Source organism: Oppia nitens, unplaced genomic scaffold (assembly GCF_028296485.1).
Source record: "Oppia nitens isolate AA-2021 unplaced genomic scaffold, nextdenovo-longstitch-racon4-pilon3 scaffold11_pilon_pilon_pilon, whole genome shotgun sequence".
NCBI lineage: Eukaryota > Metazoa > Arthropoda > Arachnida > Sarcoptiformes > Oppiidae > Oppia > Oppia nitens.
The window spans coordinates 185,775-205,419 of NW_026533190.1; the positions used below are offsets into that span (position 1 = coordinate 185,775).

At 19.8% G+C, this 19,645-nt stretch overlaps 1 protein-coding gene across 1 annotated transcript; it reads left to right on the forward strand.

Moving 5' to 3' along the window:
• Nucleotides 1-3,004: 3,004 nt before the first annotated feature.
• Nucleotides 3,005-18,527, forward strand: LOC128952740 (probable 3',5'-cyclic phosphodiesterase pde-5). The gene is made up of 19 exons (XM_054298180.1): nt 3,005-3,037; nt 4,630-4,781; nt 5,954-6,142; nt 7,447-7,581; nt 7,705-7,798; nt 8,158-8,216; nt 8,871-8,921; nt 9,632-9,690; nt 9,896-9,947; nt 10,119-10,268; nt 11,868-12,139; nt 12,218-12,332; nt 13,611-13,750; nt 13,844-13,954; nt 14,584-14,863; nt 16,133-16,305; nt 16,375-16,567; nt 17,303-17,391; nt 18,253-18,527. Exons 1-19 carry the CDS (start codon nt 3,034-3,036, stop codon nt 18,434-18,436), a joined length of 2,502 nt encoding a protein of 833 aa, XP_054154155.1. The 5' UTR covers nt 3,005-3,033; the 3' UTR covers nt 18,437-18,527.
• The last annotated feature ends 1,118 nt before the right edge of the window (nt 18,528-19,645 follow it).

The following is a 19,645-nucleotide window of genomic DNA, read 5'->3' on the forward strand; positions in this document are numbered from 1 at the left end:
TCATTTACTGGAAATATATATATATATATATATATATATAAATATATATATATATATATATTAATACTAAATATATTTAGAGACATATTAAACAAATAAGTTTTATATAATATTCTCAGTTATAATACTATATAACTTTCTGATAAACACGTTATTAATTATTATTTTTATTTTTTTATATAATAATAATAATAATAATTATTATTATTTAATATTATTATTATTATGCCAACAACAGTTACTTTTCCCATAGACTTAAACCCCCTCCTAAATAATCAGGTGATTATATATACTGTATATATATATATATATATAATTGTTTTATTTTTTTATTATTATGTTTGTTTGTTTGTCAAATAAAAATATAACAAAAATAAATAAAATTAAACTTTTTATTCGCATTTTTAATATTAAATTAAACAATATATATATATATATATATATATATAATACTATACATACATTTCTATTTAATTATGCCCACATATTAGTCACATATATATATACAGTCTATACTAGTCTATACAATAATGTTATTTATTTGATATTATCTAATATATAAATATTATATATATATATATAAATTTATTGTAGTCACAAGCATTTGTGTGCCTCTAAATAAAATAAAAATTTACAGATAATTATTGATAGTTGTAATGTACACACAATAAATACAGTAGTTTTATATAAAATTTTTTTTTTTTTTTGATAGCTTTGAGCAAAAAAAAAATAAATAAAAAATAAAACAAAGTTAACAATAAATATAATAAAAAAAAATCAGTGGGAATGAGTTTGCATTAAGATTAGTATTATTATTATTACTATTATATATTTTATTTATTATAGATATTAGTTTACTGTGTATTTGTTTTATTATTATATACAATCGCTAAATCGGCAAATACCTGACTATAATCACATGGTTTATTAATTACAATAATAAATAAATATATTTAAAAAACCTGATACACATTACACACACACACACACACACACACACACACACACACACATAAATAAATATATATATATATATATATATATATATATATATACATAAACACATACACATACATACATATATGTACACACACATACATACATATATGTACACACACATACACACATATATATACATAAACACATACACATACATACATGCACATGCACACACACACACACACACACACACATACATACACATACACGCATAAATATATTCAGGATCACTTGATCACTTAATTGTAATTATTTAGTATTTTTTTAAAAAATTTGAAACTTATTAAAATAATTTATAATTATCACCTGATTATAGCTTTTTTTGTTTGTTTTTTTTTGAAAAATTAGTTTTTTTAGTAATTTTTTTATTCAATACATTTTATATATAAATATATTAATTTAATTTATTGATAGTAATCAGAGAGAGAGAGAGAGAGTAATAAAAAAATCAATTGTAATACAGTATCATATTTTTTTTATAAAACAAAAAAAATTTTATAAATGTAAATAAATAATGAAAATGAAAAAAAAATTGATAACAAAAAATATATCAAACTAATAAAAAAAATAAGTTACTATGATAATTGTCCTGGACTTTTTTTTGCTATAAAAACTATTTTTTTAATGTTATATATATATATACAGTAGTAGTAGTAGTAGTATACAGTATATATATATATATAATTTATATATATATATATATATTATGTATTTATTTTACCTTGACTATGAAGGCTATGTGCTCTCTCTCTCTCTCTCTCTCTCTCTCTCTCTCTCTCTCTCTCTCTCTCTCTCTCTCTCTCTCTCTCACTCACTCACTCACTCACTTACTCACTCAATCAATCACACACTCACTCATTGAGATCTCTCTCTCTCTCTCTCTCTCTCTCTCTCTCTCTCTCTCACACACACACACACACACACACACACACACATACATACACACACTTTACACCATATAATATAAATCCTACTAACAATTTGTCACTTAGTTTTCATCTCATCGTTAGTTAACATTATATCTCAATATATATATACACTATATATATATATATATATATATAGTGTGTGTGTGTGTATTAAGTTAGACGACAATTACATTTTGATACGAATATAACGACTAGTTTTTATTTATATATATACTATAATAATAATAATAATAATTAAATAGTGTTTTATGTGTTTTACTGTAATTATTTATATATATGTGTGTGAATATATTCAGTTAGTAAAAGTAGTAGTAGTAGTAGTAGTAGTGTTTGAAAACATTTTGTTTAATACATAATAATAATAATAATAATAATAAATGTCATTCAAAATGCAATTCAACAAAATTCATGCATTCATTATAAATATTAATGATATTATATGATTGAATATCTTGAATAACTTTATACTAGTATTATATATACAAGTATATAATTAATATATATATATATATATTAAAGTATTGAAAAATTATTATTATTATTATTTTGAAACCATTAATATTGTTTTTTTTGTTGTTGTTATTGCTATTATATAATAACACATTCACATTAAATATTATTGACATAAATCATGCATAAATTATATATATATATACTGTATATAATATACAAATATATAATATAAATGTATAGCTATTTTATAAGTTATTTATTAAATAACAATTATTAGCATATTTGCAAATAATATCAAATATAATTCAAAATAAAAAATATTATTATTGTTATATTAATGTCAACTTTGTGTTATAATATAATTTCACTTAATTATTGATAATTAATTAATTATTCTATATATATATATATATATATATATATATATATATATATGATTTATAATAATAATAATAATATTATTATTATTACCTTATTTTACGTCAATTGACTTTTATTTATTAAATATGTATAAATTTTAATAATTTATTTTTATGTGTTTCAAATATATATATATATAATCAAAAAATATTTTAATAATAATTGTTATTAGTATACAATTTACAGTATCATAAATAACAAAATAAATCATCAATGTAAATCATAATAAACAATGAGTAAGTTTAGTTTAAATTATTTTTTTTTAATTTTATTATTATTTTTCAAATTAATATAAATTTGTGTTTTTAAATTTAATTATTTTTAAAAAATAAATAAATATTTTTAGCATATTTTTTATATATAACAGTATAATAATTATCAAAAAAAAAACATTAATTACTGCTCTAATTATATTATAAAATAATAAATAGATTTATAATTTATATTATTATTATTTTTTTAATTATTATTTTTATCATTGATAACAAAAAAAAATATGCTATTATATATATACTGTATTATTATTATTATTATTTTGTTTTAGTTAAATGTCATAATATTATAGTTAATATTTACAATTATTATATGATATTTACTTAAACTAAAAAAAATTATTATATCAATTAATAGACAATACAATTTATTATTTATTTATTTATTTTGCCTAATTAGTTGCTAAATTGATAAATATATAATACATTATATTATATAATTTTAATTTCATAATTTAAAAAAAATAAATATCTTATATTTAATATACTAATAAAATAAATGCTTTATCATTACAATTTAATTAATTAATTGTTGAAAAAAATGAGATTTATTTTAATAATTAAAAAAAATTATTATTTAAACAAAATGTATAATAATTTCTATTTCTAATATTATTATTATTATTATTATTACAAATGTCATAATCATTGACAAATTAGCTATAAATCACATTTTTATTTTATGATATTATTTTTATGATATTATTTTATTTTTTTTTTTAAAATGTATGACAACAATGTCGTTTAGATAGACACCATATGGTGACAACACATTTGTTTTTATTTTATTTATATATATATATATATATTAATATATATATATATTTAGTTATAAATTCAATATACCGAATAAAATACTATAGCAAACAAACAAACAAAAAATTTTTATGACATAATTTTAGTTTAGTTATTATTATTATTATTATTGATATAACTTTTATATACTAATATACAGTAAATGTTGTCATACATGTGTTAATGTATGAAATATCTTAAAGTTTAGATTGAAATATACAGTATATGTATTATAATAATAATAATAACAGTATTATTAGTATATAACTGGTAAAAATTATATATAAATTTATTTATATTATTATTATTATTATTGATAGCATTTAGATTAAAATTAGGTCATTATATATATATATATATACAGTAACTATAATTATTATATATAACAATTGCATAACAATTTTGTTAAATCTATAAAAATAAACTAATAATAAAAAAAACAACATTTTATTCATTTTTTTTTTATTAGAAAATTGATACTAATTGTAGAACAAAAAAAAATAAAATTACATTAATTTTATTTTTATTAGACGTATATAAATATATTATAGATATAAAAAAAAATTATATATAATATTAATATTATTTTTAAAAAATAAATATATATATATATTCTTAATAACTATTAATACAAAATCTAAGTACTTTTTTCAAAAAACTAAAACAAAATTAATTAATTAATTAAATATTTTTCTAATTAATTACTTTTTTCTTATTTTTGTTATTATTTTTTTGGATATTATTTCATAATATGTCTGAAGATTTGGAACAATTAGAGACTATTCTTCAACAAAATCCGGAACTTCTTGAGGATTATGTGATGAAAAACATTGATTCGTCTGTTTTAGAAAAATGGTTAATAAGAAAAACACAATTAAATTCAAACAAAAGATTAAGTAAAGCCAATGTTAAAGTAAAGTATCATTTATTATACTTTTTTTTATATATATATATACAAACATACAGACAGACACACACACACACACACATACACACATACATACATACATACACTCTCTCTCACACACACACACACATTTATTACATACATACATTTTTTTATATATATATATACATACATACATACATACATACAGACAGACACACACACACACACACATACACACATACATACATACATACACTCTCTCTCTCACACACACACACATACTTACATACATACATACATACATACATACATACATACATACATACATACATACATACATACATACATACATACATACATACATACATACATACATACACTCACACACACACACGCACACACACACACACATACATACACTCACACATACATATACATACATACACACACTCACAAATACATAGACGCATTACATACACATACATAGACACTTACATATATATATATACACACATACATACATATACTCACACACACACATACATACACAAATACATACACACACACACACACATGCATAGAGACAATAAAAATAAAACACAATTTTTTTGTAACATAAAAATAATCTGTTATTGTTATAAATTAAAAAACATTATAAGTTCAAAGTTTAAATGATATACACAAATGTTAGCTAATTTTTAAAAAATATTTAAATGATTTTTTTATTAATAAAAAATAACCATTTATTACTAATCTTAGTTTATTTTTTGTGTGGAAAATACAAAATTATGATAACTAATAATGTTTGGATTTTTTTTTTGATTATCAATAATCAAAAATTATTTACATGTTTTTATATTAAATATTTTTTACATTGAGATAAAATAATTGATATATATATATATATATATAGATATTAAATATTGATAGTTTTTAGGGTGAAAAAAAATATTTTTAAAAAATTGATATTTACAACCACAATAAAACATAAAAAAATACATAAATCAATAAATAATAATTATATATAAATTTATATATATATAAACTGTACTAGTACATTTTACAACAATTATTGAATTATTAAATAAAAATTCAAAAAAATATATTTAAAATACGCATTTAATTTATTAAAAATATTATTTAATGATAGTTATATATAAAAAAAATAATATAATTAAAAATTAATTAATATCTAGTATCGTAATAATCATGTTGTGGACAATAAAAATAAATCAAAATTGTTGGCCGATTTACAACAAAATTTACAACAAAATCATAATAGCGAACCAAATAAGTTGACTGTTTTGACACAATTGGCCGGAACGGTAGCATTTGCTACCGGTGCTGACCAATACAATGTGTTTATGTTTGATCATATATCTAATGTAAGTTATTATTAATTAATTAATTTTTATATATATATATATATAAATTTATATCAATTAAATATTATAGTATAGTATATATAATATACTTGATTTTTTTGATTTAGTTTTTTTTCAATTAAATATATTTTAATATTTTTTTATGAGTGGGAATATATATATATATAGAATATTCCGGATATTAAAAACCTCTTTATTATTATTAAAAAAAATATATATTAAATTTTGTTTATTTGATTTTATGTTAGTATGCAAAAAATAATTGAGTTTTTTATATATATATAAAAATAAATATATATAAATTTTAATAATAAAAATTTACATATAATATAAATGATTTTATTTTTTTTTAAATAAATATTAAAATCATAATAATGGTATTGGGTAAAATAAAAGTTCATTTACTTTTATTTGATGATTATATAAATATATAATTTGATTTATATATATATACACACACATAGTATTACTGTATTTATATAATAATTTATAGAAACAAAAATTAATTTATATTATATAATAATAAATTATTATTATTATTATAGTCACTAAACACATGTTTAGTATATATATATATAATAAATTAGATTTTTGAATATTTAATATATTTATAAAATAAAATGATTTATTATCAATTGCATTATAAACACATTTCTTATTATTTATATTATTATTATTATATTTCTATTAAAAATTTATTTTTATTAGAAAGTTATTTGAACTAACAATTTATATAAATTTATATATATATATCAATATAACACTATAAGAAAAAATTGTTTTATTTTTCAAAACTAAATTTAAATCAAATGAATTTTTTTGAAAAAAAATTTAATGGTAAATATTTGTCAATCATTTTTTATTGTTGATCAGCGCTGGTAGATTTTTTTTTTGGGGGGGGGGGGCAGGTAGTCCAGTTCATGTATTAATGTTTTACTAATTATTAAAATTATAATACATGTATAGTATATTTCCTGTATGAAAATATGTTATATATATATTACATAATTATGTTTTAGTATAGGTTTTGTTTTATAGAATATATATATATATTAAAAATAAAATAATATTTTTTTTTGTAGTTATTATTATTATAATAATATTTAAGAAAACTATTTATTCAATATTATTCAATACATTTATTGATTTATATATAAATATATTTATTATTTAATAGGAAATTAAATAGAAAGCACTTAAACTATAACTAACATTTAAATCAATTATTAAAGACAATTATTATTATTTAATAATAATTTATATATTTATTTATATAAATTTTATTTATTTTTACATAATTTCAGGAAATGAGACGAATAACCGATAATAATAATATTGAAAACCAAGTAAACGGTTTCGCAAAAGAGGATCAAAAACAAAATTTAGTTGAATTTGTTAATAAATCAAAGACAACTGTCCTCTGGACTGTCAAACAATTTGTATGGGATTTTATAATTAATTAAATTAAATTAAAATAAAAAAAAATAATAAAACATTTAGCATTTAAATTAAATTCAAAATATATATATATAATTGTTATATTTATTTAATATTTTTTAAAGGACTGTCGTTTTAAGGACGGTTCACCCTATATGCCTACCAAAGCTTGTTATGTAATGGCCATACCTATTACACTTAGAGACAATAGTGTACTTGGTGAGTGCAGTTTATTTAATTAGTTTTTAATAACCAAAAAACCATTTTTAGGTATAAATATATTAAATATAATAATAATAATAATAATCAATTATATATTTTAAGTACATTTTATATACATGTTGTTTAGGTGCATATTTTTTTATTGGTGCAAATAGTATATATAAAAATAATTATAATATAAATTAAATTTTAATAATTTGTTGTTGTTAAGTTAAGTACATTATAGTTATTAAAAATACATTTATATATATATAATAATAATAATAATAATATAAACTTATCATGTAGAATTTTATATTATAAAAAAAAATATAATTAATTGCATTTTTAAATTTTTTTTAAATAAAAAAATATAGGTGTAGTCGAGTTATACAAATTGAATCCAATGGATCCGTTTGCCAATAATATTGAAGAGGTATATATATAGTATAATATATATATATATATATAAATTTATATATTATAGATAGATATTAATAAATTTATAAATAATTTATTATAGATATATACTGTATAACAACAAACATAAACTCTTTTTTTCTGATTTTTCAAATTAAAATTTTTCAAAATTTCTGTCATTTATTAGTATTATTATTGATATTATTATTATTACAAAAAAAATATGTTTGTCGTATGTGATTGACATTCAAGGAAAGTCAAGAATATTCTCTCTCTCTCTCTCTCTCTTTATCAATATATTTGATGTCATTATTATCTATGAAAATAAAAATAAAAATTTGTTAATATCATAGTATAAAATGACATCAATATATATATATATATATATATATATATATTAAGTAGCATTTCTTATATTATAATATTAATATATAAAATTTTTATGATAATGCACTTAATAATAATAATAATAATAATAAAATCAATATTATAAATATTAAAATACTTATACTGTTTACTGTATATGAAGTTATTATTCATATCTTATAAATAATATGTTAATATATATTAAAAAAATGCTTATACTGTACATAATGTTTATTTAATATCTAATATTAATTTTTTTGTTGATTATTAATTAATTAATTAATTAATTATTATTAATACACAGATAGTTCAAAGTTATATTATATGGGCGTCTATAGCACTACATTATGCTGAGGTATATATATATATATTATATTTATAAATATATGAAACAAAAAAAATTATTAAACTATAATTATATTAATATAAACATATAAATACAAAAATAAATACTGATTTCAATATTGTTTTGTAAGTATATTATAATAAGCAAAACAACAACAAAACTTTTAACACTTGTATAAGTGTAGGAAAAATAAAGTAAAAAATAAAGTAAAAAATAAGTAAAAATAAATTTATTATAATTAAAACACAATTCTCAAGGTTGGAGATAAACGGAAAAAACTTTTATTATTATTATTATAATTATTATTAGAAAATAATTTATGAGTTATTTCTTACTTTTTTACATTTATTTTAGTTTTATTGCAAATCGATTGATTGATTATTTATTTGAAAAAATAATAATAATATATAAATAAATTAATTGTTATTTCTAATTATTTAATTTTGAATTAGAGATAAATATTTATTTAACTAAATTACTAATTATACAGTATTTAAATTTTAATGTTTGAAAATAAATAATTTATTTATTTATTATTTTATTATTATTAGTTATTTTTTCTTGAAGTTATTCCCCAATAACTTTATATATAATATAATTACAATGAAAAAAAAATAAAAATAAAATATTTTATAACAACTATTAAAATTTTAGTTTTTTTCTATAGATAGTGTATTAGTATTTAATTTTTAATTATTTTATTTTTTTCAAACAAACAGTTATATTCAAATATTTCACGTCAGAGAAAATTAAACACATTTTTATTGACAGTTGTAAAGTAAGTATTGATTTTTTTATTATTATTATTACTAATCATATAATACAACAACAACAAAATTATACAAAAAAACTAATAATACAATACCAGATAAATAGCCTACAAATTATACTATTATACAATAAATATATATTAATAATATACAAATTTTTATCTATAATTATATCTATAAATATATAAAAATAAATATATTATTATAATACAGATCCATATTTCAAGATATGATTAGCATGGATACAGTTATCGGCAAAATTATGGTCAGTTTATATAAATAAAATATTTAATAGTCTACTTAATAATAATAATAATATATTTTATTGACACATACTGTATATATTTAATATTTAAATAATAATTATTATTAATAATAGCAGGGTATATTCATATGTATATATTATTTTTCATATTAAAATTAATATAAAACCTAGGATTATGCTAAAACATTGGTCAATGCCGACCGTACGGCACTTTATTTGGTCGACTCCAATGATAGACAACTTTATCCATACATAATGAAAGTCAAACATCACAACAACAACAACAACAACAACAATAACACCAACAACACTAACAATAAGGTTTGGGATATAAAAAAAATACAAAAAAGTTTTTTATTTTTTGAATTAATTAATTATTAAATTATATTTCCTATTAATATATTACTAACAATGTGTGTATGTATGTATGTATGTATGTATGTATGTATGTATGTATGTATGTATGTATGTATGTATGTATGTATGTATGTATGTATGTATGTATGTATGTATGTATGTATGTATGTATGTATGTATGTATGTATGTATGTATGTATGTATGTATGTATGTATGTATGTATGTATGTATGTATGTATGTATGTATGTATGTATGTATGTATGTATGTATGTATGTATGTATGTATGTATGTATGTATGTATGTATGTATGTATGTATGTATGTATGTATGTATGTATGTATGTATGTATGTATGTATGTATGTATGTATGTATGTATGTATGTATGTATGTATGTATGTATGTATGTATGTATGTATGTATGTATGTATGTATGTATGTATGTATGTATGTATGTATGTATGTATGTATGTATGTATGTATGTATGTATGTATGTATGTATGTTTGTGTGTGTATGTGTGTGTGTATGTATGTATGTGTATGGGTGTGCATAATTGTTGATATTATTATTATTGAATATTTTTTTTATAATAAAAATAAATTGAAAAATTATTATTATTGTTATTATTATATAGTAAACTGTTATATAATTTAGACATTTCATTCAACAACAAAAAAAGATTATGTAAATTAAAAAACTAATTTAATTAAGTTTTAATCTAATGGGAAGTGGGTGAGTGAGTGAGAGAGAGAGAGAGAGAGAGAGAGAGAGAGAGAGAGAGAGTTAAAAGCTTTATATAATTACTGCTTTATTAATATATTTATGAAATTTTTCAGAAAATATTTGCATACATATTCTGTAAACTTATTTATAAAATATATTCAATATATATATATAGTATAAAGATATAGATAAAAGTATACTCAGATTTATATTCACTCCTAAATAATAATACAAATAATAATAATAAGCCTAATAATATTATAATTAAATAAAACAATGAGCAAAATATATGTATATGTTATATATAATATATATACCCACTATTATGCAGTAAATAATTTGCACTAAAAAATATATTATAATAATACATGACTTATCTTTTAATATCTATGCAAATGTGTTGTGTGTGTGTGTGTTTGTGAGTGTTATTATCGTTGGGATTACTTTATTGTTTGGGATTTTTTTTATATATCATATATTTATTGTCTCTATTATATCTATCTCTATATAATATCTTAACACTAATGTATTATATTATTATGCAAACAGTAGTAAATACAGTATAGGCTTCACAAACAAATATATTGCTTATATTTGCAATTAATTATCATATCATCATATAATATGATATAAATCTATTATACAAACTAAAAGTATTTATACTAAATGTAATAAATAATTCACTAACTATTGATGTCAAAATTAATTATATTTATACAATATATAAATTATATATACAGTGTATATATGATAATATATATAAGTTATATCACTATTATAAATACAATATAGATTTTATTTTTTATTTTTTTTTGTATACATAAATAAAACAAAAAGACTAACAATACTACTGCCGATGATATCGACAATAATGATGAGACAATAGTTGTTAACACCAACAACAACAACAAAAAGATGACCAGATTTCCCATTGGTTCGGGTATTGCCGGTATAGTGGCCAAAACGGGTCGACCGTTGAATATAGCCGATGTTTACGAGGACGACAGGTTTGACCGGGACGTCGACCAAATCATTGGCGATGGCGGCGATGACGATGGCGGCTATCCTATCAATAATTTGTTGTGTATGCCTGTAATGAACAAAAACAAGTAATATATTTATTATTATTATTATTACAATATATAACTAATATATATATAATTAACAAAAAAATAATAATTTCATAGAGTTATTGGTGTCGTCCAAATGGTCAACAAATTGAATGGAAATTTTACGAAAGTTGATGAAGAAAATTTCGGTACGTTTGCCACGTACTGTGGTCTGGCACTGGATCATGCACGGGTATGCTTACATATACACATACACATACACATACACATACACATACACATACACATACACATACACATACACATACACATACACATACACATACACATACACATACACATACACATACACATACACATACACATACACATACACATACACATACACATACACATACACATACACATACACATACACATACACATACACATACACATACACATACACATACACATACACATACACATACACATACACATACACATACACATACACATACACATACACATACACATACACATACACATACACATACACATACACATACACATACACATACACATACACATACACATACACATACACATACACATACACATACACATACACATACACATACACATACACATACACATACACATACACATACACATACACATACACATACACATACACATACACATACACATACACATACACATACACATACACATACACATACACATACACATACACATACACATACACATACACATACACATACACATACACATACACATACAATATATATAGTTAACTAACTTATAGACAATTATATAATACTGTATATAATCTATTAATATTATACTTTAATAAACTTTAAGTTATTAAGTATATGAACCGTACAAAAAAATCCTATTAATATTAGACACCCACTCACTCTCTCTCTCTCTCTTTTACTTACCCACCCATACTCACTGACTTTTGGTTAGAGAAATAATCATAAACAGTATATATATATATATATATATCATTTACAAATATATATAGACTATCAATACTAATAATATACCACTTGATTACACAATACAAAAAAAATATGTGATGACTTATGGACTAACTTATTGTAGATAATAATATGTTTTAACAATAGTATCATTGATTATTTTGATATATTTTCATATATTGATTATTTTGATATATATACAGTATATCACAATATAATATATATATATATATATATATATATATATAGGACTAGCTAGGTGAAAAATCTATCTATCTATATATATATACACACAAATTTAATTGCATCGATAATTTCACAACAAAAAAATTAATAAAATAGATAAATATTTTTCAAAATTTTTTGTTTGTTTGCTATCAATAGTTGTTATCTCCGTATTTATATATATATATATATTTCATAGAAAATTACTTTATTATTATATTAAATATTTTTTTTAAAAAATATATATATTTATCGGTAATTTAACTTTTTATCAATCAATCAATCAATCAATTAAATAGCTATACGAAAAAATACGAAAGTCTGAACAAAAAAACAAAGTAGCACTGGAGGTACTGTCCTATCATAACTTGAGCAATGATGAGGAACTGGCAGATACCAGGCTAAACATACAATCATTTCAAGCACCCGACGTTACTAAGTATATATATATATATATATCAATATTATATATGTTTGAAAATTTTTTTTAAACAAATTATAACTCATTATATACTCACTAATAATAAAATAGTCAATCATTTTCACCATACAATCTAAGTAATGATCATAAATTGTTGACAACAATCAAAATATTTGAACAAATCAATGGTATCAATAAAATCGATAATGATGATCTTTATAGGTATATTATTATTATTATTATTATTATTATTATTATTATTAYTACTACTACTACTACTACTACTACTACTACTACTAACTTAATATTTAAATAACTAATTTTTTCAATTAATTATTATATATATATRTATAATAAATTAATATATTATATAGATAAATAGCTAAATAGTTAAATAGATATATAAAATGTTATAAATTATAGCTATAAATTGATATTTAATATTTAATAATTTATTATTTTGTGTATATAAAAATATATATATATATAGAGATAAATAAATTTTATTTATTATTATTATTATTATTAATTAGTTTAAAAAAAGTTTATTAATTATTAGTTTTTTTAATAAACAAGTTTATTATAAGTTTATTATAATTTACTTTTAAAAAAATTAATTTATTAAACAGTATTTAGACCTAAAACTATATATTGAATATTAATAATAATAATAATATTATTATTATTAATTAGTTTTTTTTAAAAATTATTAATTATTAGTTTAAAAAACAAGTATATTTTAAGTTTATTATAATTTACTTTCAAAAAAAAAATTTATTAAACAGTATTTAGGCCTAACACTAGGAATATTGAATATTATTATTATTATATATATTAATATTTATTTTTAGGTTTACATTGAGTGTACGTAAAAACTACCGGCGGGTGCCRTACCATAACTGGACCCATGGTTTCAGTGTCGCCCAATCGCTCTATACGTTCATACATGACTGCCAACAGTTTACCGCTATGGAAAAGTTGGCATTTTTTGTTAGCGGCCTATGCCATGATCTCGACCATAGAGGTACTACCAATCAATTTCTGATACATTCATCGGCACCGTTAGCAGCCATTTATACGACATCACCGCTGGAACACCATCACTACAATCAGACTATTCATATATTACAAGTAAATAATAATAAAAAACAAAAAAATAATAAAATAAATAACAAATAAAAGTCTCATTAATTACTATCACGATAACGATAACAAACAAACAACTAAAAGAGATTAACAGAGAGAGAGAGAGAGAGAGAGAGAGAGAGAGAGAGAGAGAGAGAGAGAGAGAGAGAGAGAGAATTATTGTGTAATAACTAAACTATAAAATCAATAATAATTGTTTTAACAGTGATATAAAAACCTATAAACATATATATACTATATATATATATACCTAACAAACAAAAATAAAGTTTTTTTTGAGACCACAAAATTGGTTTCCCAAAGAAATAACCAGTAAATACAATAAATAAAAAATAAATAAATAAAAACTAGTAGACTATAAATTGTTTGGTGTCCATTATATTATAAATTTTATATATATATATATTTGTTAAAATAAATAAATAGATAGATATAAATTTATATTTGAAAATGTGTAGAGTGGTGTTTAAAACTTTATTTTATATATATATATATATATAATATAATTCCCAAATGAGACACCAATTTTTGTTATTGTTGTTGTCATTGTTGTTGATATTAATTCTAGTTTATAGTGTTATATCTGAGATAGCATTTTTTTTGGTGCCAATTTGTGTGTATGTGTATGTGTATGTGTATGTGTATGTGTATGTGTATGTGTATGTGTATGTGTATGTGTATGTGTATGTGTATGTGTATGTGTATGTGTATGTGTATGTGTATGTGTATGTGTGTGTATGTGTGTGTATGTGTGTGTATGTGTGTGTATGTGTGTGTATGTGTGTGTATGTGTATGTATGTGTATGTATATGTRTGTATGTRTGTATGTATGTGTGTGTRTGTRTGTGTATKTGTATGTATGTGTATGTATGTGTATGTATGTGTATATATATGTGTATGTGTATGTATGTGTATGTATGTGTATGTATGTGTATGTATGTGTATGTGTATKTGTGTGTGTGTATGTGTGTGTATGTRTGTGTATGTGTATKTATGTGTGTGTGTGTGTRTKTATGTGTGTGTRTKTRTGTGTGTGTATTTATGTGTGTGTATTATTATGTGTGTATAAAAACTTTTTAACTCAACACAACAAACATAAATAAAATAAAAAAAAAAAATTATTATMAAATCGATTGACATTTTGTTGTTTGTTTTTTTAACACTTACTACTAATACTAACCAAACAACCAACAAAAAAAACTTATATAAAACTTTTATATATATATATATAAATTATTTGTATTTTTTGTGCAGCAAAATGGCCACAATATCCTAAAGTCATTGCCTGGACATGAATATAAAAAAATGTTGGCACTTATCAAACATTGTATTTTGGCCACCGATTTGGCCCTATTTTTCCCAAATAAATCAAAATTAGAAAAACTATTGATTACGGGATTATTTGATTGGAATAATAGCGAACATAAGTAACTAAAAAAAATAATTTTTAACATTAATTATAAATTATATATATTTTTTTAATTATATAATTTTAGATTATTATTAGAAGCGGTAGCCATGACTGCGGCCGATCTTAACTCGACGGCCAGGCCCTGGTCGGAGGCCATCGAACAGGTTCGGGAACTTTTCGAAGAATTCTACGCTCAGGGAGATATTGAAAAAGGTTTGGGTAGAAAACCTATACCATTGATGGACAGGGATAAACTAGATGAACAACCGGCATCACAGGTTAGGGTAGTTTTTTTTTTTTTTTGATTGAACAACAAAAATAATTTTCGAAAATTTTTTTTGGAAAAAGTTTACTAAATATTACTTTTTTAAAAAAAAAATTCTGTACATTAATGATACATATTATGTATATATATAATATAATATACACTACACTAACCTAATACTACTACTATTATTACTACTACTACTATATTAATGTGATTCGTATTAATTTATAGAAAAATTTAATAATAATTATCTAAAATTTTATAAATACATTTTTATATATAATTGATTTTTTTTTGTTTAGTTAAACGTTCAAACTATAAATTTTTTAGTGATTATTAGTAATATTTATTTTTATAATTAATATATTCAAAGTATTAATAATAATAATATAAATTTATTTTATGTTTATAACTAAATAAAATCAATTATAAATAAAATTTAGATAATTATATTAATTTTTTTGTAAATTAATAAGAATCCCATTAATATAGTTTAAGTAGTGTTTAAGTGTATTGTATATTATGTTATTTAAATAATATGGCTATAGATATGGGGTTGGGTGGGTGTGGGGGGATTCCCCCCACATATAGTATAACTCATTGAAGTAGTAAAATAATTTTCATATAGAAATTTCTAATTACCTGATTATTCCTGAGAAACTTTCTAGAATTTTTTTTTTTTAGATAATTTATTTCTAGAAAATTTCTATTTAATTTGACAACAATTTTTTTGTCCTAATCGTAGGTCGATTTTTTGGCCAACATATCGATACCATGTTTTCAAATGTTGACACAATTGTTGCCAAATGCCAACAGCTATCTAAATCATTGCATGTAATGTATTGCATATATTAATTGAATTTATTATATATTATTATTATTGGTCTCATTACTTATTTTTTACAACAACATAACACTAATAAATTTATAGCACTTTTTATAAACTTTTATTTTTTTTTATTCAATACTAAACCATTGAAAATTTAAATGCAAATTGAAATTCAATACAAATTTATTTTTTGTTTGTTTAGTGTAAATGAATAGTCATTTATACTTTTAATGTTAAACCTTTAGACAAACATTTAGAAATATACAGTATATATATATATACTGTATAATATACAGTGTATATTTCTAATATATAATTTATATTAAAAGTGCATTTTTAAATATATTTAACATTATTTCTATGGTATTTAAATATCATATTTATAGTATTATTAGTGTATTATATAATAGCCAAAAAAATATACCAAACATTAAATGATATTAAGTATATAACATATATATATATTAATACTATAATAGTTTAGAGCATTAAATATTAGTATATATCATAAGATAAGACACATTTATATTTATATATATTTCATATTAAAATGTTTTGCATATTATGAATAGTTTGATATTATAATATCATATAATAATAATTTAAAAAACTTAAGTGAGATTTTATATACAGTATTATGATATTTCCATATTTGAATACTAATACTACTTTAATAATACATATTTGTATAAATTTTAATATACATATATATATACACTATTAGTTTAGTTTATCTTTTATTTGTTAAAATTATATTATTAATACAGTAATAATAATAATAATATTAATAATACTAACATAACAATAGCTAAATAAAATATTTTATTTATATATATATATGTATATATAAATCAATAAACATACAGACAAAACCTTAAGCTATGGAAAGACAGAGTGGAAAGGGATAGAAAACTAAAGGAGCGAAAGGCACTGATGGCGGCCATCAATGAGGAAGAGTCGACAGTCGGCGGTCATAAGCGAGACATTGGCCGTCGGGTCAGACCAGTCACTAAAGGACGGCTGGAAAGGACACGATCTCTGTTGCATTGATTGATTAGATTAGATGATTGGTTAGATTGTATGATAATCTATGAGATTAAGAGAGAGAGAGAGAGAGAGAGAGAGAGAGAGAGAGAGAGAGAGAGAGAAAGAGAGAGAGAGAGAGAGAGAGAGAGAAAGAGAGAGAGAGAGAGAGAGAGAGAGTAAAAACGGGTTTTTAAAAATAATACATATTATGTATACTAGAAATTAAACAAAAAAAAACTAAATAAATAATAATTTACATATTGTGTGATATATCTATAAAAAAATAATAATATTTTTATTTTATAAAAACTGTGTGTAATTCATAAGTCAATAAATTTTTAATTTTATTTTTATTTAATTTAATTTTTTTTAATTATAATTATTATATATTGCTATTTATATATCGTATATATTAAATATATGGTGTCTTTTTGAAAATACATATATCTATTCATATATTTATTTATATATATATTATGTAATTAAATTAATATAATATATGAATATATGGAGAAAATAATACAGTAATAATAATAATTGTATTAAATATTGTTTTTATTTATACTTTAATTGTCATATTATAATATTTTTTTCAAAAAAAACTTTACTTAAAACTAAAATCAACTATTGATTGCTATTTTTTTATATGTCAAATAATATTACTTATATACAGTATATATATATATATATATATATATATTTATTTATAATGTATATTATGTGTGTAAGCATGCATATATAATTTGTTAGTAATTGTTTTAAATAATAATAATAAAAAAAACTAAAATAATTTTATTTGAAAAAAATTTAATCTGATTTATACTTTATTTTTTGTTTGAAAACAAATAGAAAACGCAAACATAATAAAAAACAATTGTATCAAGGTTATTTTTTTTTAATTTAAATTACTTATATGATAGTTTGCAAATAAATAATTAATTAAATAAATAAAATTTTTGTTGTTGTTGTTGTAAAAACTAATTTATATAATTAATTTAGTTAACTAAATAACATATACTTTTTTTTATTTGTTTGTTTATTTAGATATATAACAAACCAAAACAAACAAAAAAAGATAAAGTAATTGAATCAGCAATTGGTTAAAAAAAAAACTTAAATATATATATAAAAAGTAAATTTGAAAAATTTGTGGCAAATTTGTGGCAAACTCTCCAAAAAAAAAAAAAATAAATAAATAAAAATAAGTAAAAATACAGTATTAGAGTAAATAAA